General features: G+C 32.7%; 3 protein-coding genes and 1 long non-coding RNA gene across 4 annotated transcripts in view; 3 read left to right on the plus strand and 1 right to left on the minus strand.

Moving 5' to 3' along the window:
- Positions 1-1,278, plus strand: part of LOC109542855 (alpha-amylase) — a 4,436-nt gene extending 3,158 nt beyond the window's left edge. Inside the window, exons 4-6 of the mRNA XM_019912291.2 lie at positions 62-283; positions 343-663; positions 722-1,278. Coding sequence (XP_019767850.1) covers positions 62-283; positions 343-663; positions 722-1,131 — 953 coding nt within the window. The 3' untranslated portion in view covers positions 1,132-1,278. The remainder of the gene's footprint in view (positions 1-61; positions 284-342; positions 664-721) is intronic.
- LOC109542857 (pro-resilin) overlaps positions 1-27,434 on the minus strand; it is a 143,767-nt gene that overhangs the window by 20,151 nt on the left and 96,182 nt on the right. The window contains exon 2 of the mRNA XM_019912293.2: positions 18,499-18,543. Within this exon, the coding sequence (XP_019767852.1) occupies positions 18,499-18,501 (3 nt within the window). The 5' untranslated portion in view covers positions 18,502-18,543. The remainder of the gene's footprint in view (positions 1-18,498; positions 18,544-27,434) is intronic.
- On the plus strand, positions 5,118-6,595 carry LOC125505092. The gene is made up of 3 exons (XR_007281911.1): positions 5,118-5,205; positions 5,704-5,768; positions 5,850-6,595. It is a non-coding gene; the product is annotated as an uncharacterized LOC125505092 (long non-coding RNA).
- LOC109542854 (vesicular acetylcholine transporter) overlaps positions 16,675-27,434 on the plus strand; it is a 13,687-nt gene continuing 2,927 nt past the window's right edge. The window contains exons 1-4 of the mRNA XM_019912290.2: positions 16,675-16,877; positions 20,683-21,125; positions 23,185-23,305; positions 23,411-23,572. Coding sequence (XP_019767849.2) covers positions 20,950-21,125; positions 23,185-23,305; positions 23,411-23,572 — 459 coding nt within the window. The 5' untranslated portion in view covers positions 16,675-16,877; positions 20,683-20,949. The remainder of the gene's footprint in view (positions 16,878-20,682; positions 21,126-23,184; positions 23,306-23,410; positions 23,573-27,434) is intronic.

A 27,434-nucleotide genomic window follows, 5' to 3' on the forward strand; every position in this document is an offset into this window, starting at 1 on the left:
AAAAAAATTCACAATCATTTTATTCACATTTCATCATGAAAATTTAACTGTTGCTCTCTAGGACTAAAAGATCTCGATCAAAGCCAGGACTATGTCAGAGGAAAAATTGTCGAATACATGAACCACTTAATCAGTTTGGGAGTGGCTGGATTCCGAGTCGACGCTGCAAAACATATGTGGCCTGCCGATTTATCCGAAATGTTTGGAAGCGTTAACGATTTGAACACCGAGTTTTTCTCCGAAGGATCCAAACCACTTTTCTACCAAGAAGTAATTGATACTGGTAAGCAGTGCAAACTGTTCTATAACAGACATTTTTACTTTGCCTCGAACCATCACTAGGCAGTGACCCGATTGACAATAACGACTATACCGGATTTGGAAGAGTTTGTGAATTCAAGTACGGAGCAGACTTAGCGACTGCCTTCAGAGGTGGTAACCCATTGAAGTACCTGGAAAATTGGGGAACCGGCTGGGATCTTTTGGATGGTGGAAATACATTGGTCTTCGTAGATAATCACGATACTGAACGAAGCAATGGGGCCTATTTGAATTACAAAGAGGACAAAGCCTATAAGGCTGCCATTGCTTTTATGCTGGCCCATCCCTACGAAGGTCTTACCAAAATAATGTCTTCCTATAGCTTCGAATCGAGTGACCAGGGTAAAAAACTTATTAGAATTTGCAATATGTTTTTAATGACCGCTTTTGGAAATTGTAGCTCCTCCAGCTGATGGAGACGATATTCTCAGCCCAGGCTTCACAGAAGATGGAACGTGCACGAACGGCTGGATTTGCCAACATCGATGGTCACCAATCTTTAACATGGTGGAATTCAGAAGCGTGGTGTCTGGGACTGAACTGAATAACTGGACAGTTGATGGCGACAACCAAATAGCTTTTAGCAGAGGCGACAAAGGGCTGATAGCCATTTCCATTAACGGAGATTTCGAAGCCAATGTTCCAACTGCACTTTCTGATGGTGAATATTGCGACGTGATATCGGGAAGCTTCATGAACGGTGAATGCACAGGAAAAACTGTCAAAGTTAGTGGAGGAGAAGCTGAAATCCATATATCTTCAGAAGATACTGAAGCTGCTATTGCCATACATGCAAATGCAAAACTATGAGAGCACGCCGCAATGACTTGATGGATCTGTTTCCTTTAGAATTATAATGGTTGATCTCTGATAATGGCGACAAGATATAGACAATATTAGTTTGCGATTTTTGGTTACTTTGAAATAATTTTTGAATATAAGACACACGAAATAAAATGTGTTTTTATTTCAATTCAAAAACCGTTTGGTTCTATCATAATAAATGAATTTAAAAAATTATATGCGAATTTTTGTCTAAAAAAGAGGCAGATCAAACATGCGTAGACAGTTGATTAACGTTGAGAAACTGTTAAGGATCACAATATGAATATTCTGATGTGTTCAACCGAACTTGTAACCACAAGTACCTGACTTAAGGAGAACCTTAATTTCCAGACACTTCGTTTGGAGTGTTTGGTCTTTTTTCTATTTACACCAATGTAACTCTAATATAAAACACAATTATTTCTAATGTCAGCCCACTAAGAAGATGTCATTGCTTTAGAAAGCTTTGTTCGAGCAGTTAAACAAACCACAATTTAATTATGCATTTCATTTACCGAGGTACTAAATTCGAGAGCCAAAATTAAATCACAAAACTGCACTCCATATTTCATCCTATAACGTCTTCTCAAGCCTCAAACAGAATGGAAATTGATTAAATAAAAGCATTTTTTCTACCGGTGTATTAAAACTTTTAGTTGAAAATCATCGTCCATCAAGTCGTGTTCCACAATGAACTCTTAATGGGTTTGACCTTACGTCTACAAAAATGCTTCAAATAATTTGCACAATTTTATAAATATTATAATAGTACATGCGGGAAGTGCTTACTCTGTAATAGCCGACACATGTGAACATATATTTTAGAAAAAGATTGAATGATGTATATTTTTAATGGTTTTATGGCCGCCGGCTACGTTTCAACATCTTGACAAAAAGCGTTAAATAACGACTATACGTTTTTTTTATTCCTCCTATTTTTGGAAAAAGTATTATTTATGATGGATTATATCAGAGTACAAAAGTTCTTCATCAAGCTGCTTGTTGAAAATCAGACTTGTACTTTATAATTAGTGATAAATGCTGATTAATATCTCTATAAATCCGGGTTCAGCAAAAAAGAGACTAAAAAAAATAAGTAATGGGTAGATAGATACTTAAGGTTTAAAAACTCTGGGATGTCTTTGGCAATTTGTTATAGTTAGTCATCAATTTTTTTTCAAGTCTAGAAATATGAAACCGCGCGAGGCAATTAGCATTGCTTCTTTCGTATCTTGTCGTTATAAAGTTAAATTTAGTGAATTGTTCAAAAGCCTTTCAAATCCTGTATATACAGGCTAAACGTTTTTCGTTCTGATATGCGACATAAACATTTCTATAAAGTTTAACACTAATTAAGTAATTCGTTCAGTTAACTGGTTTGTTTCTTCCAACATGAATAATTCATTTCAAATATTTATTTATTCATTCTTCAATTACTCCTAGATGTTGATTTTAGTTATTGTTTGTATGTGATATTTATTTAATACTAACGAAGAATGTGCGCATTTTTTAAATTGGGGCGAGATTGGACTATTTAACGGTGAAGGTTAACTTCATGATTTGCAATCCCAATAATTGATCAAGTGCTATTTTTTATAGAAAAACAGTCGTGAATTGAGGCTGTTAAAGTTTCAAGACGATCCGTAGGATACATAGACTCTAATATTATTTTCTTATCCAAATCTATCTATAATTATCACAACTAAATTGCGGATTGCTGCTCTATAAACACACTCTATCTTCAGATTAAAAGAAATATCAGAGAAGAAACTTGTAATTTATAAAAAGGTATACTTCACATTCATAGATAATGAAAATATTTCCAGTGTTCTAAAACAATGTATTACGAATTGAGTTCCATCAGCAAATGACCGCTTTATTGCTATTTGTATGTTACTTTGGGCGGTTATTGGCATTTCGAAAGTACGAATATGAGGCAGCTTCCATTAATTATTGTTAACAGTAAATTCTAAACCAAAGAAGATTTTTCAAAAATAAATTTCTTGTCGCCACTACACTCCAAATAACGAAGGATATCTACTTCTTTTTTTATAAACTCAGACTGTGTTGCAAATTAGTGTAATATTTGCCGATTATTATGCGTTAGCTTAAGCACAGCTATTAACTGTTGATTGCTCACAAATAATGAAGTCGACTGTTAATTCCTATGAGACAACAACAAAGCAAATTATGGTAATAACCGAGTGCGATTTTTTCCACAATAGATCCTGTTACTCGCATTGTAATTTTCTGGTCTTGCAGTTAACGGATATGGTGCCAATTCTATTGAATTGGAAAATAAATTTCTCCTTTTCAGGGTACCTTCTCGTGATCTCCAATCGTGAGGAAATTATGACTTTTGCTGCTTTGCAGTTTCAAATATGAATTTTAGATTTGTTGGATGATTGCCACTAATTCAGCGTTTTTTAAAGACATCACGAAGAAAACGTTACTAATCGACTAATTTGACTTTCCTAGCTCTTTGTTAGGACTGGCAACCACATACATTATTTACGAGTTTTTATTTTTATTCAAGTAAATCAATGCACAAGCGACAAGTTTGCGGGTGATTTACTTTACGCTCGACTAGCTGATTCACGTTGCTAAATTAAATCTAACATCGCACTCGTGACTTGAGAAATATACTCTACTTATTGTGAGGCTCGTAATTTTTTAAGATGCGTCATGATTCGAGAATATGTCGCAAGCCATTTAAATTTTCACAGTAGTTTATTTGATGTTCTTCACGATATATGGATCAATATTAGTTTACGCTAGATTGTTGCTTGAGCTAGTCATTCGACCGTTTCAGTTGTTTGAGAAAACGTGCTTTCGTCCTTGATAGAAGAAGTTAACTGCATTCATCACACATCAATTACTTATGTTGTTATGGAAATGAAACCGACTAAAAATGATTGCAAAAATTTACCGAAAAATAAATGTGAGAGCAGTGTTATAAAAAAAGGATGAATTAATTTTAGAAGAGAAACTGTAAAAGCGATTTTATATCGTGCTTAAAGCTATACTCGCATTAAAAACAAGCATATTTACAGTTTTAATCAAAGTACGAAAAGAACACCGTCAGCTAATAAAAGCTCCCTGCACCAAAAACCAATTCGATATCTAACCGAAGTTTTAATCCCGCCAAAATGAAATTCAAAGCCTTGTCGGATTACGCTTAAAGGGACTTATGAAATTTATGTAAATCCACTCATCTCTTGGTCTCGGGACAACTTGAATTGTTCCGGAACTGAATAGCACTTGACCTACCCCTTGTTCCATATCATGCACGGGTGTGGATTTGTCCCTTTGATAGAGAGCACAAAGGGGAACTTCGCTTTAGATACATTGCAATCCTCTACACCATACTTCGTTTACGAAGAATATGTTCATATCGTTTTTTGTTCAAATCTATCGCGATTGGAACGAAATTTAACTTACAATCACTCATAAATGTTTCCCATTTCAACGTAAAACTTGAGCAAAATCTTCTAGACTAATCTGGATTGTTGCGTTGCTTTACGCAAGGGCTGTTTATAGTAAGACGTATTCACTTTCGTGTACAGCCATATGATAAAAACACATAATGATAACGGTTTTTAAATAACATATTTGGAGCCACATCAAAGCATTTGACGTTTCTTTGGATGAGCAGACGAGGACTGCAAAGACTAGCTTGCTTGAAACTGAGATTTGCAGATCAGAACAGTGTGATTTTGACTTCTGACTAAAATATATTTTGCAAGAACATTAGGCTATTACTCTCACAAGAGTGAGAGGTAAATCATGAAAAGATTTATATAAATAATAATTGTACATACTTTCCTGACTGTGTGGAATATATTTCTATGCCAGAAATATATGCCAAGGCTTAAAGTAGCAACAACGCTACACATAGAAACTGATGATGGTGGAAAACACCGAAACGTATTTCAATTGATAAATAGACAATAACTGACTGAAGCCCAGGAATTGATTTTGATTTGGAAATAAATAATACCAAGTCGTGTTCTTATATGTAATTTATTGTAAGAATGCTCAACCGGAATGTTTTGAAATGTAAGTGTTTTTGCCAATATTGCTCGCATTATTTAGCATTTATGAGTTTTGCAAGGTTTTTATATATTTGTTTACTAAAATAGTGTAAAATAAATTTAGCTCTTTAGGCACATAGTCTGTGCACATGTTCTCCAAATTAATTTAAAAACCGCTAATATCTCGTATTTTAGAGCTAAAATTCTAAATCTTTAATGTTTTTGATATTTTCTTTACTAAAGGAAATAGGCTTTTAAGGTTTCTAAATTTTTTCCCTTGACGCTTCCGAAATATAATAGTTCTAAAACATACAATATAAATTCGTTAATCCGGACAGATTGAGTTCGGGTCGCATACGAAATATCGATATTTCCGTTTTAGTGGAAAAGGAAAAAGTCAATATTCTTACCTATTAATTCAATTTGAATGAAGAATTTAGCGCATTATTTATTATGTGTTATTTATCAAAATAACAAAAATTTTTAAATTATGTATTTTAATATAGTTGATATTTTCCTTCAGTGGCATTTCCTTTGAGATGATATCCCTTCAGCTAATTAGTAGATGGTGGAAGAAGCGAAGCAGCTGTAAGGTCTTCACATTACTTGCTACAGATTATGATTCATGTAGGTAAATAAATCTACTGTTAAATCGTGATCGCATTGCAGAAAACCTCGATTACCAAATTCATTACCACAAAGCAGCCTCTGTTCGTATTCCCAAGATGTTCATTCAACATTCAACATAAGGCAGCATCACTATCAGATCAGTTAGATTCGATGCCATCAAAAGGAGCTTTTTCGCAAAATGTCCAAGTTACTCAATGTATAATTCGTGCGAGGTAAAGCCATTACAAAAGTTGACCTTAGTTCAAGATGAGAGACGGTTAAAGATGACTTCAGTGCCGGCAAGCAGAGTCTTGTTATTAGTAATAATTTATTGATTGGCGTTTCATCATTTCAGTATAATTGACTCTTTAAAGATATTGTTTCAATGGCGATGCCGAGAATTACGTCAGCCTCTGTAAGAACCCTACAGTTTACTTTTTAGGATGGGTCAACAGAAATTATAGAATATTAAAACAAAAACACTTTAGTAACGTTAATGTGAAAACTGTTTGAAATAAATTTTAGGCCTAACAATGGCGTAGGAAAAACTCTGATAACGATTTTGAAAATAACTTTCAATAGCTTTCCATTAATGTGGCAGAGAATCATATTTATCAATTTTTTTTCTTGTTAGCTACTATACTAAGTTAAGAAAAAACAATCATTTACAGTAGACAAATTGATCACTCACAAAACAAAATATATACAATCTATCTTTGATCTTAATGGCATAAATCATAAGACGTGCGAAGCTAGTCAAAATAAGATTAAGCCCAGATAGCTATAATATATGTTTTAACCTACTTGCTTGCAATAAAAGAGTTTTTAAAGGCGTGTCAAGATTTTGCATTTATTACGATATGCGACGATCGACGAAAAAAACTTCTACAACATGTGAAATTGTAGCCAATGCTAGAAGTCCTGTGAAATTATCAGAGTTTTACTAATCGAATAAACTTTGGCAATTACCAATTTTCAATACACGAAATATTACGTATGTTATATGGTAAATAAAGAACAACTGAAGTGCTTATAGTTGAAACAATTGTCTTTCTAACGTAAATAACTAATGTAAATAATTTGCAAACACCCTGCTCAATTGATATTTTTCAACATTAACCAATTACAAAAATTGCCAATATTCTTAATACATTCATATTTGATTTTGCTTCCATTCCACTATTTTCTTTACATGTTGCTCCAAAATTATGGGGTTCGGAAGCGTTATTTTGATTTTTGCTCAATTTAAATCATATGGCTAATTATACTCCCTTAAAACGCTTTATTTTTTACCGGTGATCTCCCGATCGATTGAGTTTAATTTAAACATTAAAAGCTTATACCTGGATGTTTATAACTGCAGCAGTTTTATATAATTTTTTTTCTAAATTTTGTTTTCTGATGGGTTTTCAGAATTTCAGAAATATAACGGTCAATTTTGAGGAGACATCGCTTTCTTAAAGTAACACCTGCTGATTCACGAAAAATCTATGTATTTAGATATGAAAAAATTGCATCTTCGATTTTTGTTGAAGGACAAAGTACTCGTAACTCCTGCAGCTCTTAATAGCTATCTCTACCAAAAGAAAGTATTTCTAGTAATAAATCTTTTCCCCCTTGAGTGCTAAATCTGCGAACGTTGCATATCTGATTGGATAGAGAAAAGCTGCTAACGGATAGTGCAAATCCCAGAACACACAATCTTTAAAAATAAAATAAATTATGTTACATATTAGAAAACTTATTATATTGTTGCTAATTTAATATCCTACTGGAACAATAAAGCGTTTTATCTTAGTGCGAGCACTTAATTGATTGGCCTATGTTGGTTCTTCAGTCTTTACAAAATGCCAGTGCAGATTTATGAATTTTGGGCGTGAAAGCTTGCGGATTTTACTTGGTTTGGAAAGTTAGTATCAGGAAATTATAAAACAATTTTTTGAAAATATTGCGTTTGTTGATCAACGCAATATATTGATAAAGAACTGATTCAAAAGCGTGAAAACGATATTTGAATATTATGAAACAGAATATCTGATGAATGACCTAAAAATTTCTAGGCTTTGATAACTACACTAAACAAAACGCGCAGGAAAAATGTATTTTTCAAATCGACGTGCAATGTTTTTGGAAAACAACATCTTTACAGCAAACGTTTCAAGCAATTATTTTTCTACTCTAAACGTTAATATACTTTTAGAATTTCAATGATTATGTTTATTAGATCAAATGTTATGTTATATTGCACAATTAATTTACTCGTCAAAACTAATAAAATATAAGACATTCAAATGAATTCAAAACCATCTTTGGGACTACTTAAAGGCACGTTTTCACATTTAAAACCAATTTAAAGTTTTTAAATATTCCTTCAAAAATATGTTTTAGTTGTTCCACTATTGAATGTTAAAAGTTGTAACTTTGACTAGCTTGGAAAAACTGATCATCTAAACCAACTTTTAGATATTCCTGAAAACAGTATCCAACCATTTTAATGTAAATTAATTCGCGAATATTTAAACTGAAATGAACGCGAGGACCATTTCAATACTCATATTTATATGTTTTACTTTTTTATTGTGCGTTTCCTAATTAAACGAATTTCGTACTTACTTCAGATATTTAAAAAGGTCTTGAAATAGAAAAGAAGAAAACAGACGCTTCAAAATATCCATTTAACTAACAAACACCGTATGGGTAACTAAATAATGTTATATTTGTTTATTTGAAATAGAAAATAATTGCCGAATATAAAATTAGGTTATTCCTTTAAATTGTCCTGATGCATTTGGAGGAAACGCATAAAATAGTGCTTGTAAATTTACTAAAATTGATAAAGTTGAGACGCGCATGAAATATGAGCGAAAATCATTTTAACTACCCGTTACGAAAAAAAAATTTTGAAATGAAATAATTCTCTTAAAACTATTTGGCGCAGCAAAGTCTTGTCAACTTTTGAATCTTCCATAATTCATGCTCAGCTTCAGAATTTTGGGTAAAAACTGTGGATTGCCTCACAGTACCTTTTTAATAGGAACCGGAAATAGAAAAAGGTTTACCTTCCGTTAACACAAAAACTAATTGATACAAAAATTGCAAAATATAAAATCCAACAAATATTTCTGTGTTCTTCTTCATGAGCATGAAAATAACTACCTACGACATTGATAAGTTGAACAATTTACTAAAAAGACTAAACTAAAGACAGTAGGGTTTGGATCATCTTGTATAATTCGATCATATATTTTCATTACAGTCAATCTGTTGAAAGATTTATTTGCTTTCATTCAAATTAATTATGCAAAATTAAATATCAATTCCATTTAAGACAATAATTTATTTCCCAAACAAAACCCATTACTGCCCTGGACAGAATCTAAATTCGGTATGCTTGAATAATGTAACTAGACACATAACAGTGAAGTAACCATAATATACTGCAATAAATAAAATGATTTCAAGAAGAAGAAGACTAATAGAACGCTACACCGAGCTGCGAGTTGGGCAAATAAGTTATTTCGCCATTAAATTTATATTTTTTTCGTGCATGCATCTTTAATGGTAGCGTGGTTTATCTGTCTCACCAACTTGATTCTTGATGAAGACCATGATAAATCGGAAAATATATGGTAACCTATAACGCGGTTCTGATTTAATAACCTAGATTACAAATTGAAGAATGTGAAGCCACTATTCAGCAGTTGAAGATTTCAAGACCGCATCATTTTGCAATTTTTCAAATAATTTCAGCCAAATGACTTCGATTGAACTAATGCAAATAAATTTAGTTTTTTCTGACCATTTTAAGATCCGTTTATTGTTGTAGGAAGGTCCAACCGAGGCTTCATGAATAAAGTTATAAACTGCATTAACTAAACATAATTAGATTTTTAGATTTTAGATTTAGATTTAGAAAGGCGAGTAAAGAATTTGAACGCCTGAATATTTTTTTATGAATTAAGTAACTTCCTTTGTAGAAGACTACATATACCGAATTGACTTTTGTGTGACGATTTCAATCAATTACTGCTAACTGCTACGAGAAATACCTAACAGAAAACTATAAACTGTCTTCTATCAAATTCTTCTTTTAAGATATATTAATAAGATATATTAATTAGGCAAACAAATTATCATAAAAGAAGAATCCAAGAAATGATACAAATAAAAAATCATGCAAAAGCAGTAAATTTTAGATCAGATACCGACAACCTTAGCAACATTTACCAAACCCTAATAAAGCCATAAGTATGGAACACCCAGTACACTGGTGAAAAATTAAAAGTATTTCTGCTTATCTCAATACATACATAGCACTCTCGCAAATGTAGAAAATAATTCAGACAAATTTAAGGTTTCAAGAAAGCAAAAATCTAAAAGAACGTTGATTTTTACCAATCATGAGGTAAGTTTTTCCAGTGCTATGCTCTCCCAAAAAGAAGGATTTTTTTCCTTCAAAAACTGATCAATGTTTTAACAGTTCATAAGTTATAGTTTTTATACAACATGTTTTAATTGTGAATTGATGTTTGTAGTTTGTGTAAATTTGAAATCTGATGATAGCGCTGTTGTCTCGCCGAAACGTAATGAAATAAACGATGTTCAAAATTTTTACTTCACCCTTGGACTGAGACCCAGGAGAGATAAGAATATCATAATAACCATTAACTGAAGTCCCGAACGAAATAGTAAGCAGTTTGAAAAATAATTTGCCCATTATGGGCTCATTGCATTACAACAAATACAATTTCATATACGAAAGATATTGATTTTTCGTCTATGATAAAGCACGAACGCCTCTTTGCTAGCGGGGGCGGTCCACAGGCGAACCAGTTGCCGCCTCTATTTTGTCTTCGATCGACCGAAACTTCACAGAAGAAAAACCCATAGAGGTCAACTTGAGCCAGATATTTCACGTTTTCTCTTCGGGAATTTTCGTCCCGCTAACAAATCGCTTGTTGTAGTAAATGGAATGTTTCTGTAGCTATTTCTGTTTGGAGACAACATGTCGGCTGTGTATATGAGTTACAGTGTCAAAAAAAACAATACACATTAGAGCCAGCTATATTTGAAAATTGCTCAATCAGAGCCGCTGCCTGATTGGCCACTTAAACAACCAACAAAAAATTATTATTAGATTCCTCCTTCCAATGTAAAGTGCTTTCACAGTTTAGTGATTTTCAAATGTGCAGCTAGAGATTGAAGCAACATTGGCCTAGAACTCATCAATATGCCACTAGATCTAGTATAAGAAGCAATTCAGATATTAATGACAAGGTGAAAGATTGTTCACCTATTATTCTCCAAATTGGAAGCTTTTCTTTGTGAAGGCGCTTAACACGATCAGCCTACGTCTAACACTACCCATTTTGACGATAATGAAAGTCAATAATACGTCTGAGATTAATGGAACATTTAATGATGCTTCGCAAAAAATGAACCAACAAAGGCCTTGGAAGAATCACGAAATTAACAAATCGATTCAAATGAAACATAGTAAAATGTTTTTGATTTTAATTGATATTTTTGTTCCTAAAGCTACAACATACGTGATGGCTGCAAACAATGAAAAAATCTGAATACTGAATATGGTTTACTTATGGAAAAATAACTTTCAGCTAACTACTTTCGGCATTGCCAGTGATACTCGTATAAAAGCGAAGCCAGTAGAGAACTGTACATAGAGTTCTTCTTCTCTGTACTCAAAGTTCAATCGGAGTGACAGAACCAACAAAAACAAAAGGAAAAGTTGTTTTCAAGAATGGCCGACTGAATACGTGAAGAAAAAACTCGAAATATTGCTTAGTTTTTTAGTAATCAGGAATATAATTTTTGGAGATACGTATCCCAACTTTTAAACAAAGGCAGTAGGCAATAAAACTGGGATACATTAATATAAAAAACGATTATTAATGCCTGTTATTTTTTCTAAGTTTTAAAACTTCTGACGCGAAAAAAATTAGGAATCTGGAAAGATTATGAATTAAACCAGGAACTTTCAAGAACATTGTTTGAGCTCCTTGGTGCACCACAAGAAAGTTCGGACTGGCAGAAGAAAGGTCACCGTCAAATGAAAAATCCAAAGTCCGAATTTTTTGACGAAAAGAAAAGATGAGACAAACAAATGATAAGTAACAATGTTAAAATGCGAATTTTTTTAAAAGTTACATTCTATCAATGGTGGTTTGCGAAAGCATCATCAAGATTTTCATCAATAATTGCTAAACGTTCTTGTGCATATGATTCCCACCGATTTCATTAATGGAAGACAATAGCGAGATCAGTTGTATAACTATCGCACAGTCAAGTATTTCGTAACTTTTATTAAATGGCAAATTTCATTATTTGATTAAAACTGACGACAATTCTGCTTTATGACTATATTTTTGATCGAATTCAATTTTGTAGGTTTTGTGTTCGCATACATTTTTCAATTTTGTTTACGCATACTACGTGCATCGATGCACTTACTAACAAAATGCAATATTCACGGTTTAAGAGCAATTAAGAATTTAATTGAATTGAACTAGCACTGACCGAAAAAATAAAACCTCAGCGTAGAACCGAGCTTGAAGAATCTTACAAAAAACTCTGAGTTATAGAATTTAATGATACATTTTTACTTTTACATGACTTTGCTCTTGGGCTAAAGAGCGATTTCACCTGAACATAGAGCTGCATGAAAGGCATGAGCGATGCACGTCAAGCGGACCCTGGATCGATATCCAGGTCTGACGTGTCAAGTCATGAATATTTTACCATCTGTTTGCTTTACAAATGAAAAATCTTTACTTGTCCCTTATGTACGGAATCAGTACTGTTTTAATCGTTACAAAACCTTTCCTGTCATACTTTGTGGAACAACAGATTAATTATAGGTGATTTAGATGTTTGAAATAACAAGAAATGATAAAGTATATTTTCTAAGGAATTCATTCGCTTTAGTGGTTTTGCTGTTTTATTCTGTCATTTGTGGTGCTGTGCACTCTTTATTTATACAGGGTGATTCAAAATTGCCGTCATTCCTTTTAATGAGTAATAGGGACTCACTTGTAGTACGAGAGAATATTGAACAATTTTTATTCCATAATTTCTTGAAGATATTTAACAGAACAGTTAAAAATCGAATTTCAAGTTTGTTATTAAGCATCTAGCAAATAGCAAATCTTACAGTACGATAGCAGAAGCTGTAAGAACTCACGCCAACAAAGGGTGAGAGACACTCACAAGAGATTGTCTCCAGGAAAATAGTTGACGACAGTAGATATTCGGGTTCCAGACACAGAGGAACAAATATTGGACACAATTGCAGCAGAACCTTCCAGGGGTACTCAGAGCAGCATAACTTACACTTTCCCACCTTTAGCACCAAATAAATACCGAGGAAGGGCTGCATTCCTACCACGTATGTAAGATACACATAGCACAAGGGCACATTAAACCAATCTATTACTGAACAACGGTGCAAGTTGAGCAGGCGCTAATTGACCGAATACGAGAAGCTGCTCGAGAAGAGTGGATAATAAGAAGATCACACAGGCACCAACTTGTTTCAAGTTAATGACTCAAATGATGTTCATTTGTAAACATAAATTCGAGGTTATGAGGACAATAATTGACATTTAGAAGTCGAAGACACTCGACACTCGACTATCAACAAGTTCTTTGAGCTGGCTTAAAGCTGAGTTTAGTGAATTTTGGTAAAAAAATCATGTTGTTGGCGAGTTATTTGATAAAGACCATTTGGAAAAATAACTTTGAACCCTTGTATTTCTGTTTCGCTGACTTTTCTTCAAACGCAAGTTATGCTAAATCGTATTATTTTGACCTAATTGAGAAATAAATTACAATTTTTTACAATTAGTTACGGCATACCCGGCATAAAAGTATCATTAAAGGTATGGTTTGGCATTTCACTAGGCAAAAGTATATTTTAACTAATGTGGAAGGAATAAAACATTGTTTCTTTGTTCATTGTTTAGAACGTTATTTCAATTATTTTTGATCATCGAAAATTTAATTTCTTTTTCTAATTTTTGCGATAGTCCATATCTAACATAACTAGATACTAGAAATTATCACAGTAGATATGCGGATTGCGCTATTTTCATATGCCTGACGCAGCCTCAAATAATTATATTTGTGTTTAAAATATCTGAATCGCATTTTGGAAATATACACCTAAAACATCTAAAATCAAAAGAATATTTTACAGCCTAATTCAAATTTGAGCACAAGAATTCAACTTCGGTCTTTCTTATTTACAAGGTATACAATCAGTTTGTACAGCTATACAAATGTCTTTTTTTTTTTGAAAAACTGAAGCAATTAAAATCCCATTGACATTTTAAACTGAAAAGCAAGCAGCATTATTCATGAAAATAATCCTACACTTATACAGAAATATTCAAAGGGATTGTCTAACTAAAAGCGGAATCGAAACCAACAATAACCGCAAGAAAGACGAAGAGTGTACCGGACGTATAGCTTCGGGCAAACTCCCGGAGTTCTTTGAATTTTCGTTTGCAAAACGCCATGGGCGACGCTTTAGTTATTTTAAGGGGGAAATACGCTTTGTCTCTTCCGAACATAAATTGCTTTTGAAATTGTTTCCTATAATACCCCCCCACGTGTTGTAATACTCCGTAGACAATGTGTAAAATAATAGTTAAATATAGGTAGGTACTCAAGTTTGCTACGTGCATATTGTTGATAAGTTTCTTCGGAAACATTGCCAAAGCAGTTTTTCACGCAGTATCCGCCAATGTAAGTTTCTTTTGCGGTATGCAAATATTTTCCTAGTTATTAATAGAAAATATTTATTGTTAATGGGACACTATATATATTTTCCCTATTGCACTTCAGCTTGCAGGTACCTTTGCAAACATGTATAACATTCTATGTTTTACTTAATCATTCTGTTAAATATAGAGATTTAAAGTTTTTTCAAGTTTAAATGACTACCGCCAATTTAGCAATAAAATACAGTTTAAGAAAAAATATATACCGTTATTGAAACAGTATATTCAACTAACAAGAACAAAACACACCCTTTCAATAGAAGTTCGAACTGTCTACCGCTTTCCCCATTGTATAGAAGACACCTTTGCTAAACATTTCCTGAGAAGTAAATGAGTTCAATGAAGGGGAGAGATGCAGATTCTTGCATTACTGGTATTTGTAACTCTGGTATAGAGTTTGCAGGGAATTTTAAAAAGAGGTTTTTCAATCTCCACTAAAGGTAATAGTCCTAGCTGTTAAATCCGGTGACTTTGCCGGTCAGCGAATAGCATCTTAACCGATCCACTTATTACCAAAAATTTCCGACAAAAATGTTTGACTATTGCAGCGCTATGGGATCGTGCCTCATCTTGATGGAAAATATGTTCGCCCGTTCCGTAAACAGCAGCACATCAACTAAAGGTTCTACTTGCTGCCTTAAAATATCCAATTTTTTTTGTGATATTAGAAGACCACCAAAAACCAATGGAGCGATAGTTCCATGTCTGAAAACCTCTGCCTACGCATCAAACCCAAATGTTGCTTGATTTCTCTGCTCAACAACTGAATGAAGATTATGTTGTGACCACGTTTCCTTACTTACCACTACTTACATATGCATCATCTGCCCAAATACAATTCAACGGAAAATAGTGCACTTTTCCAGGAACCAGCGGCAAACGTTCATTTGGCCACCAAAATCTCCAGGTCTGAGATGGTGAACTTTTCTACTTTTAAACGGTTTGAAATTATATTTTTGAAAAGTTCGACTAACGGTAGTTCTTGACAGACCGATTCATACAATTAAATTTCGCGTTGATGTTTTGGTATTATTTTGAACTGTTCCTAATAATGATATTTCTTCTAACTGTCTTCTACTTCTTCCCCTATTTGATGATATCTTTTTGGTCGATTCATCTCAAATTTGTCCATAATTTTTTAGATGATATTGTAATCTTGCGAAAACGTTCCTGATGGTCTTCTCTCTGGAATATCCCATTATTTTCATATTTCATTTCAGAATAATTTCGTTATTTCTAATAAAACTCACAAATAAGCAGGATCTATACAGCATTAAGAAAAACTTTGACAACTGCCATTACTGACATTGACATTTGCCTCGTCATTCAAAGCCTACTTGTTCAAAGCGCGCACACGCAGTCTAGACTTGAAATAATTAACAATTAAACCTCTATATTCGATTGAACAGTTGAGCAAAACCTAGGTTGTGCTATATTTTTGGAATCTATTTTCCATTAACAACCAGAAAAATATTTGCTTACAGCAAATTAAATTTACATCATCGTGAAAACTGCTTTGGCAATTTTTCTTAAACTTAAACGTTAAAAAGATCACAGGAAAAGAGTTAGATATTATTTCCAAAAATGATGATCTTTGTAATAGACGCTGTACCTCTCAAACTGTTAGTGATATAGACACACAGTTTTCGTCATTAATGTTGTCATAAAGATCGAGGCTCATGCACCGACCTCAGTTTTTGTCCATCTGGTATAGGAATGGTAGTTTCCATTTAAAAGTGCCCAATTTGACCCACCCTGCACACTTTCGATTTCAATAGAACGATTTGCACTCACCCACAACCCTTCTTATAAAAACACGGTTACCCTTCGAGCCGAATCGAATATTCTAAAATTAACTGGACACGCACGCAAAAAAGCCTTCTATTCTCATAACATTTCTGGGCCCAGAAGGCTCTCATAAATTACCCAAACCTCCCCTATTCCCCAAGCATCCCCAACGGGCCCCGCCCACATGGCCAATTCGCCGCCAATGGAAAACTGGCGTCGCGGCGCCGTTACGTCGGAGCGTCGCCGCCCCAAAATTGACTTCTTGTTGACCTGGACGCTCATTCCAACGTCTCACCTGGAGGACGCCGCGTCGCGTCACAAACACCGACCGACACCATCAAAGTGTACCTGGGGGTCGTAATCGTGGCTTTGAACGGGGAAAAGTCCGCAGGGGGGCCTACGCAAGGGTCCTTCCACTTCTTTAGCGGACGAGGGGTCAGTGTTACCAACATTCGCGGGTTTTTTACCAGCAGAATTGGATCTACAATACCTGATTCGGGTGAGTGTGACACGCGCATGATCCTGTTGGTTTCACCATTTTTATCTTGTAATGAAGATTCCAAATACCTTCATATAGAATGAAAATGTAGAATAAAACACATATAAAAAAGTAGTATTTTTTGGCATCCCTTAAGACGGCAGAAAGAATTGAGACACCGAAAAAAAATCGTCTTAAAAAGGACGTTTCAATAGATTTTTGTGGAACATCCATTTTTACCTGACAAAGCACAGAGAATGTGAATAAACAATGTTTGGAGCTTAATCTAAAATCTTCGGATTTCAAAGAACTCGGAATCCTCAACAATAGAAAGCAATATAACAACACATGTATACGTTGCTTAATTCAGATGAATAACGAATATTGCGCATTTGAACTGAGACAGTTGAGAATTGATCGTTAAATTTTGAAATCGATTCAAATATGGCACCATTTTTACCTGCTAAAAATAATTTATGAATAAGTAGCAGACTTTCCTGATAAGATTACAACATGTACTTCTATGCAATATAATTTTAGGAATGTGCAGGATTTTTTGGAAATTGACGCCATTGATTTTAATTTGTTTCTAGTAATAGGTAAGGATGGCAAAGAAGGAGGAGAAAACTTGGGAATTGTTGGCTTTTTAGTCTATTTATCGAAAACATCGAGCATTTAAAGGCAAATTCGGAATTTACTGTAAATAATTCTTGTAAAATACTCCAAGATTTCATTGACAACATTTTTGGAATAGCCAAACATTGCATTGGAAAATTTGCTTCCATTTGCAAAATTATTTCTACCGGAAAATATTTCCTTATAGATATTAATGCAAAATTAAAAAAAAAACAGCTTAAAGGAGAAACGCAGAAACACGAAGTCCTAAACTTCTGTTTTAATTTCCAGTCATATCGGAAATACCTAATTTGCTCTACGCCCGAATATTTTCAAATTAAGACATTTTTCAACCAACTAGTGAATTAGAATAGTTGGAAATGGTTTTTAAGCTATAAATGATCCCGTGTACATTTTTTTTCAATATTTTTATTTGAATCGGTTATTGTTTACAATACGTTGTAATGTTATTCGAAATATTACCAAACTTGTGGGTATTAATTATTATCTGTATTTCTAGAATCGCGTATTGGAGAAAGAATAAAGTATATAAAAGTAAAGGGGGACTAAAAAGAATTTAAAAAATATGTTTCGTATAAAACAGAAGATTATTTAATCAAAAAATTTTCATATTAGTCTTCACGCTGTATGCGAATCCCAGCGTTGTATTATATTGTACAATAATCTCATAAAGAAGAATGGCAATGTGGTTCTGTATTTCTAAATTATCTTGAAGCTTTACAACTTGGTTACTAATTCGTAGTTTGTGGTGGTTTACGTAAAAAACTTTAGCGCTTTTGAGCACAGGTGACGGTAAAATGCCGAAAGGAACAAACTTATTTTGTAGAAACCATTTTTCGGCATTCAGAAAAACCGATGAAATATTTCGGTTTTCATAGTGGAAAAACTGATTGCAAGCAATAATTTTATATGCGCCGTTGAACGCGTTTCGTAACGAACAAGCTCGTATGGATAATAATTATATATATGTAGTACGAATAAATTCTACTGAAAACTAGATACTCACCATTTTACTTTGCCCCGCTCTTAGTCTTATTTACCATGTTGAAGCCTGTAAAAAGAGACATAAATTTTAATTATGATTAAACGACGTAACATTCAAAAACATCAGTGCTAGATTTACAAGGCAGTTCAACAAAATCTAATGTTTTATTAAATATATATTTCTCTGCTGATTACAGCTTTTCCAAAATTTTCGCTTCCACACAGAAAAAAATTATATATCGTCCTTTTTAAACCGAAAATTGACAATATAAAGTTATACAATTTTGGATCAGAGGCGTTTGTTTTGAAGCTCGAGCTAAGGCGGTAGCGCTCGTGACTCTATTCAAGTCATTATTAAATGACTAATGATTTTTCAATCAGAAAATAATTCGTATTTTGTATTTTTAATCCACCATAACGATTTTTTCTTACTCTTACCATCAAATTCGGTAATCATTCACACTTGCGTCCACAATATCACAATAACAGCATTAAAACGACTGAGATAAGGACATTTTTGGTTACCAGTAAATCGAAGTTTCTAATAAAGATATATAAGTACAGATGGCCAAACGAATACAAAATAAAGATTTATAATTATATAGTTTTGTAAAATTTATTTTATTTTATCGACAAAATATTAATGTTTGCTGAATTAGTTTATTTTAAATCTTGCAACTTACAAAACCCTGATTAATTTTGCTGGGAAGTAAGAACGCACAAGGTCTCAGATCTAGGTTCCAGTATATTTTTTACTCTAACTTTAATTAACCCAAATGTAACTAAATAATATGCGTAATTTGCATTACTATTCTTCTGATGGCTGCAAGTTATTAACTAACTGTCATTAATTTTAAGTAAATAAAAAAATGCGTTTAGTAATCTAAAAGTTGACAATCTCAACGCTTGGTATCTTATACTTTTTCCTTCTATTAACAGTAATTATAAATGTAATTGAAACAATAAAATACATAATTTGTACAAACACGTAATTCGGATAATTCGTTGTGTTAATCACGAACAATAAATACGCAGATCCGAATGAAAATTAATGGAAAAATGTGTTTGAAAATGGAGAAAATCAATATATCACATTTACATTCATGCTTCTAAAACTTCTATGGTAACAAAATTAATGTAAATCTAGGAGTGGCCTCATTCATAATTAGTTGGTGTGTCATATCTTTGAAATTGATACTACATGATTGATTAATTTCACTGAGTGCATTAAAGTTTCTTATTTAATTAGTTTTTGTTATATTATTTGATGCGATTGATTACGAAAAAATAAAATTTATTGGCGATAAGTGAAAAGTTATATAAAAAGAATGATTAACATTTATGTTATTATAAATATCGACATCTGTGAGTAATAAAACATTTCCTTTAATTCTTTTTCTGAAGGTATTAGTGTTAGTACAAAAAAAATTACTGCATAAATATTAAAATAACATTTTCAAATAATCATAAAACGGAAATTGTAAAACTAACCAAAAGTTCAATTATAAATGGAAAAATATTTATTTGCATAATGATCAGCATTCACAAAATAATATTTTCCTTTATTACCGTGATGCTTTTGCAACTGTTGCAAATTCCGGTTTACTGCTTCAATTCAGGTCTTATCGGATGAAAGCAAGTACAATATTTGCTACTAGATTAGTGCTAATCGCATCCCGAATCCCCTGTAATTACATGTAGTTGTAAACAATACATTCTAATTAACGCAATCTGCTTCAAAACTGATAAAATCGTTGATGTAACGAGCGCTGTTTGTTACATCAATATAGACAGCAATAACAAAAGTATAGAAAAGCAGCCATCAAAATAACAGCAGAATATATGAAAGTTACTGTCCCGGTTCCCTGGAAAATATATACTTTGCTGCGTTACAAAAATGTTACTTACTTGCTATATTTTCGTACAAGTTTTCAAATAGTAACGTCAAATTTGAAAAATAGTTAAACTATTTGTTCCATTTAGTTAAAAATGTATCCAGTAAACAAAATAACACTGTTCTCTAAAATCAGCAATTGAAAAGTATTTTAATGAATAAAATTTGAACGAATGAAATTTAAAATAGAATTTTTGCGCTTAGGGTCCTCCAAGTTCCAATCCACTTACGGGGGGCTGGGGGTATCAGCACAGTGCCTCCCCATGCCCCCCTTGTCATGGCAACGCATGTAAATCCACCTTTTTTGTTCAGGTTAAGGAAGACAAGGCACTGTGCTGAAACCCCAACAACCCCCAACGACAACAGCGCCCCTTAAGACAAGAGCTGGAGGGCTACCTCGAAAGACGACCGAGCAAGTGAAGAGTTTGGAAAAATCGCGATATCGGTAGTGAGAGCAAGTGTCTTATTGAACTCATGTATAAGGTTTACAACAGCAGTCTTCAGTGACGAGAAATTATGTGCTCTATAACTTAGTGTCTCCTGAATTAGTAATTTGAAGTAGTTCTCAAACGAAGCAAGATGGCTCCGATACCAATAATAAACCTTGAGTTCTCCGAACTCAAGGAGATTATTTGGACGAAGCTACAAGAGCCAAAGGCTCAAAGAAAGCTGGTGTTAGTGATAGTGTCGATTGCGTTACTGTTGGACAACATGCTTTATATGGTTATAGTACCGATTATTCCCGATTATCTTAGGTAAGTTTAGAAATGTTCATTTTATCATCGTTTCTTCTTGAAACTCAAATATATTGCCTGTAACAAAGTAGAATTTCCGTCGCAATTTTCAGCAAAAGCAACACAAGAATTGATATTCCCTTCTGCGTTTGTACCATTATTTTCAATTTGGTGAGTGAAAATTTGAAGAACGTTTCTTATTTAAGAATATAAATCACACAAAAAATAACATGCGCATGAAATGAGGTCCATATTTCAAAAGTGTAAAATTTATATTTATTACACTTTCTACACGTGGGTTAAACGAAATTTCCTCACACAAAAATTCCGGTCCCACAACGCGAAATAAATACCGCGAAATAATATAAAAATAATATATATAATAAGTTGATGTATGATGGTCATGCGAAAATCTGCCATTGCAATGTTATTTCTGTTTGATTGTTTCTTATTTTAATTCAATTCTGATTCCTTGTCCTTCTCTTACATTTGTTAAAAGAACCGACATTCGATTAGATGATTTAATATCATAATTGTTTTCAATTTTGCAACCTAAATTGAATTTGAATTAATTTCAATTTAATATAAATTCGCAATTGTAACACGGTTTAATTGATCTGAATTCCTGGGATGTCACATAGTCGCAACAATACAATTTTTTTTTAATGTTCATTTATCTTGCAGTTATGATGTGAAATTAAAATTTGAAAGAATGAAAATGAGCTCCAATCTAAGAATGGGGGCTCAACTGAATATTGTCAGATATTCAGTTTCAACAGATACGTTCTGATGAAACAAAACCTTCTTTAAATAAAAATAAATCTAAAGAATGGGCAGAACTTTTGAAAAACAAAAATTTGACTTTGAAACAAAAATAAGTTTATTCTTTCAAATTAGTATGTCCTTAAAACTATGTAATTTCTCTATACAATTGTACTAAGCAATGAAATGTACAAACTTCAATTTTGCATAATTAATTGAAACCTTCTGTTTTAATTTTCGATCAATATTTTTCATCTCAACTTTAACTTTTAAGCCTATTTCTGATTTGCATATTGGCCAAGTTAATTGCGTTAAAAAGTTTAATTAAAATTTAAAGTAATTTTATTACAAAGATTTTTCGTTTTTAATAAATGAATAATAGACTCAAGATAATTTGATTCAAACATTCAGATATCCATCTCTTATCAACATATATAACGGTTATTAACTATTACGAAATATTTTGGTAAGAACAGTTAAACATATACTTGGAATGTTATAGTTTTCCCCACATAAATTTAGTTTTTTATTGAAATGTACTTTTGTTTTTTTAGGGTTTGAACAGTTTCTCTATTAAAATTTATCTATCTAAATAACTTTAAGGACATTAATTAAGTTATTGAAACAAAAGTTGAAGCCATATTTTATAGAACGTTCCAAAAGCAAATAATGTTTAATATTCCATTTGTCCATAATTATATTTGGTACCTATTTTTACATATTAAGTTTTTTGATTGTTCCGTTGCTCTTGTTGAATTTAATCAAACGGCACATTCGAAAATACTACCATATAAACGAACGTTACCAGAGTGTACTTCGAAAGCGGATTTCGCGTCAAACTTTTGAAATGTTAAAATACCTAATAATTTAGTATCGCAACATTATTGTTGCATTTTAGTAGGAGAGTTGGTTTCAATATGCTTTTATTGTAAGAAGACTTAATTTTCTCTGAAGTTTCGAACAAAGGTGAATGCAAAAATTGATCTATCCTGATTTTATCGAATTTCCATACTTGCTAAATTATTCCTGAATGGCTTTCTAATATTTATTCAAACTAAAAAGGGGTTTTTCCTTCTTCTTATAATTAAAAATATAAAACAACTCGTTCTCCTGGGAATAAATTTACTTTACTTTGTTTTTATTAATATGACCTTACATTTAAAATACTTATCACAGTATTTCAGCAAGATTAAACGTTTAAAGTTTTATTAGGAAAGTCCGTAATTTTCAGTTGAGTATTGTTTAAAGGCAATATAATTGAGTTCAAATCAAGTCCATATCGGGCGTGGTTTCAAGTTTCAAGTGCTAAATGTTTTAGATACATCGGTGCATATGAAGAAGATCCCATTCCGGGAAACGTAACCCTGCCCCCCGGGACTCCTTTCAAACACAATCACCATGGCCAAGACTCAGCTACCGGCATCCTCTTCGCTTCCAAAGTAAGTATGTGTTTTCATGTGCACATGTTCTTTCCCATCTTATCATTTTCATTTTTCACCTATTTCTCTAGAACTTAATTCATTGTTATGCTTTGTCATTTTCAGGCAATAGTCCAATTAATGATAAACCCGTTCTCTGGAGCACTGATCGACCGCATCGGATACGACATTCCAATGATGATAGGATTATGCATTATGTTCCTATCAACGGCAGTTTTCGCCTGCGGAAGGAGCTACAGTCTCCTCTTCTTCGCCAGAAGTCTACAAGTAAGTACTTACATTTTTTTCACGTGTTAGGGCGGCTGGTTAGAAAGTTTCTGTGTAATTATAACGATTTTCTAAGCAAAAGGAACTGGTATCAAAATGATTGTGCAATCAATAGCTTTTGTCTTCAGTGAGGTTTCCTTCAGTAGAGGCGATAAACCAATGCATTTTGTTTTCTTTTTTAATTTTTTTTTATTCATGGACAATTGCATTTGTTTCAACTCATGCCAGAAAATAATTTGCCTACGAAACTGTGGAGGATTTGAGGAAAAATTTTGAATTGAATATATTACTTTAAACATTTTTACTGTATAAAATCTTAATTTTCATTAAATGCCAGTATTATTTGTTCAAGCTTATTCATTTTTGCTATTTATTTTATTGACATTACTCGATATCAAAGACATGAAGTAATTGGTGTTAATTGATCATGGTAGTAGTAGAAACAATTATTTGTTTTTATTTTTCGAACAATAAGATAAATTGTTTTGCAAATATGACCAGCTTTGGAGGTTACTGACTGGTAAATCCGTCATCAAATGAGCTTCAATTACAACACACACAAATGCACACAGTTAATGATCACTGCTTTCAAAACCGATGGCTTGCCTATACAATTCCATGTGAAGCTTGTTCAGCCCATGGGCGATTCTAATAATTTAAACTTGAATTCCATTTAAAAATTAACTTTATGTATAGTCGTCTGACTACTCGGCATGGCCGTTCGTCTGGACATTGATGAATTACATACCAGCCATATCAGAACTCTTAAATTATTTATTGTTGTAAAGAGTGTTTAAAACCCTGCAGCGCACCACACAACTTGAAGGTTTAGCCTATCAAGACACCAGGTGATTCTAACTTAAAGCATTTTCTTGATGTCTCGTATCGGAGTATAAGAATATTTGGAAAAGTTTTCTTTAAATAAATTATTTTTTATAAATTTCTTTAGAATATTTCAAAGTTTTACACTTTTGTGCTTCAATTGACATAAACCCTAAGCACTAAGTTAAATACTATTTTTTAAAAACTTCCTCAGCTTGGACCTGGACGGTTTTAGGCGAAAATGAGCAGCATTTGACGATGAAGATCAAGTAACTTTTCTTCAATTGCTAACACTGGAATATTATGTTATTTATTTTCTGAGAAAATTATCGGAAAGAGAAGTGATTGAAGAAACCCTAACTGAACAGCTATTTGCGGAAGCCATGCTGAAGAAGTGAGAAAGTTTTCATTTCAAAGTGAGAAAACCTTTAAGTACGTATCCCAAAGCACTGCTTCATTAATATTAAAGAAAATGCTGTGAAATTATTTCATTACTTTACCATTTTGGAGTCGTATTTTCTACACAGAATTTGAACATTATTTGTATTATTAACTAACTAGAACCAAATAACTTCGACCTCAATATATTTGAATTTTTTATTTGGTATTGTGCAATAGTAACTCCTTATTGGGTTTATCGGTCAATGGATAGTGGCAGAAAATGAAAACGCTATTTTTTCAGCTAACGTTTCGCTCCAAGCCAACCTCAAGGTTGTAGAAATGGTTTATAAAAAGTTGCTTCAGTTCAAAACTAATAAAAAAATTTTTATAGTCTTTAATTTGAAACGAAGGAGTACGAGTGTAGAAGGAAAATGAAATTTAAGGGACAAAGAACAAAACTAATATTGCTCAGGGGCAAATTTCAAAACATAACGAATAAAAAAGGTCATTCCAAAGTCATTAATATAAAACGATTCAGTAATCACAATATAAAACAAAAGTAAAATCGATAATAAGGGACAAAGCATATAGTGGCTTCACATTGAATACAAACAAAAAATTGTGAAAAAAGTGACCTTTGATATCCTAGAGACACGCAATCATAAATAAAGTTTCTGACCATGAAGTTAGTGTAATTTCTTTCAAAGGTAGCACGTGACCAGATGTAAGAGATCCAGCTGATGAGGAAATTTGTCTTTATTTATTTATGTATTTATATATTCGTGCAAGGCCTGTTTTTCAATTATAATCCCGGTCACCAATAACCACAAAATCGATATATAATTCAAATTCAAATTTATTAAACGGAAAAAATCCATGGCGAATTATACAATGCGTATAAAAATATTAAAATGCAATAAAAATTAACATACAACAATAACAGATAAATAATCAATAAATAAATTACATCGGTACCTTCAGCTTTAGTTCGGACTTAAATGCTGCCAAAAAAATATAAAAAAATGGCAAATCTAAATTGTTAGCGGTTCCGCATACTCTGTCGATAATCATAAAGTGACTGTAATTGGTGTTATGAGTTGCCAAGTAAAATATAGATTGACTTCTGACCGTTCTCTTAGGAACATGGAAATTCAATTTACTGAGCAAATAAGGGCAATTTATATGGTAGTTAATTAATTTAAATAAAAATATCATTTCACTTTCCAATCTTCTATGTTCAAGCGTTTGAATGTCTAATTGATGTTGTAATTTTTGGTAAACCAAATCATCTAAAGGTATAGATGCATTGTAGGCGCAGTATCTTATAAATGTATTTTGAATACTTTCTATCTTATTTATATGTACATGATAACTAGGCGACCATACAATATTGGCATACTCCAAGATACTCCTGACACAAGACATGTACACCACTTTTATACATTTAACACTTCTGAAGTCTTTAGTTGTGCGTTTAACATATCCCAACATTTTTAAGGCTCTATTTTTGGTAATATCAATGTGGTAATTAAATGAAATCTTAGCATCAAAGTATACACCCAAATCCTTTATACAATTCACTGATTCCACTTCAACTTGTTTTATCATATATGGAAATAAATTTATCTGTTTTAGACGGGAGAACCCCATAACCTTGCACTCAGACATGTTCAATTGCATAAAATTAACTTCACATCAGTTATTCAGAGCATTTAAATCCGCTTGTACATTTAGACAATCATCAGTACAGGTTATTCCTGAATAAAGCTTTAAATCATCAGCGAATAATAAAAACTTACAATATTTTACATTAACACATGTATCATTAAAATAGCAATTGAATATCAAAGGGAGGGATGTCCACCCTGTGGTACACCGGAGGTAACAGAATATTTTTTTGATTTGTGTTGATTATTCAAGATGATTGTCTGAGTTCTATTAAGAAGGTTACTTTCCAGCCATTGACATAAATTGTCGCCAAGTCCCAAAGCTTTCATCTTGAATATTAAAATTTTGTGAGGTACTCTGTCGAACGCCTTCGAGAAGTCAGTATAAACTGCATCAATCTGCTCATGACTCACCATGACATTCAACAAGCCCTCAGAATACACAGACAAATTGGTCACAGTTGATTTTCCTCTACAAAGACCATGCTGTTCATCGATAATTAAGTGTTCAAAGATAGGTGTATATATTGCAACTATTTTGCAAATTTTTTTACAAAACTTCTTTTAGGGTATTTCACCTCAAAATTTTTTTCAAAAATTTTTGCCTTTAAAAAAGACAGGATTTCCTCATGTCTTTTATTACAGATTGATAAATAGTGCTCCTATTTCGCAATAAGAACGAATTATTTATCAAAAAGTAATCAAGAACTATCACCTAGAGGGTATCCTGCGACACAACTGGCTCAAGCTGTAAGAGAAAATTCCAATTAGTAGAGAAATTAATTTGAAAAATTACCTTGACGTTTCCATAGCTATTTTCTGCTATCGTTATCAAAAGAACCTAAAAAAGAGTATGTTAATAAATTGTGTAACAATAGTAGGATAATACAGTATATGAAAATTCGCTCTGATAATTCGTCTGTGCAAATTGTCAGTTATGTGACTTTGACTTAATCTCATTATTTAAATTAATAAAGGTAATGTTAATTAAT

Source organism: Dendroctonus ponderosae, unplaced genomic scaffold (assembly GCF_020466585.1).
Source record: "Dendroctonus ponderosae isolate FM_Combo_2020 unplaced genomic scaffold, Dpon_F_20191213v2 Dpon_F_20191213_7, whole genome shotgun sequence".
Taxonomy (NCBI): domain Eukaryota; kingdom Metazoa; phylum Arthropoda; class Insecta; order Coleoptera; family Curculionidae; genus Dendroctonus; species Dendroctonus ponderosae.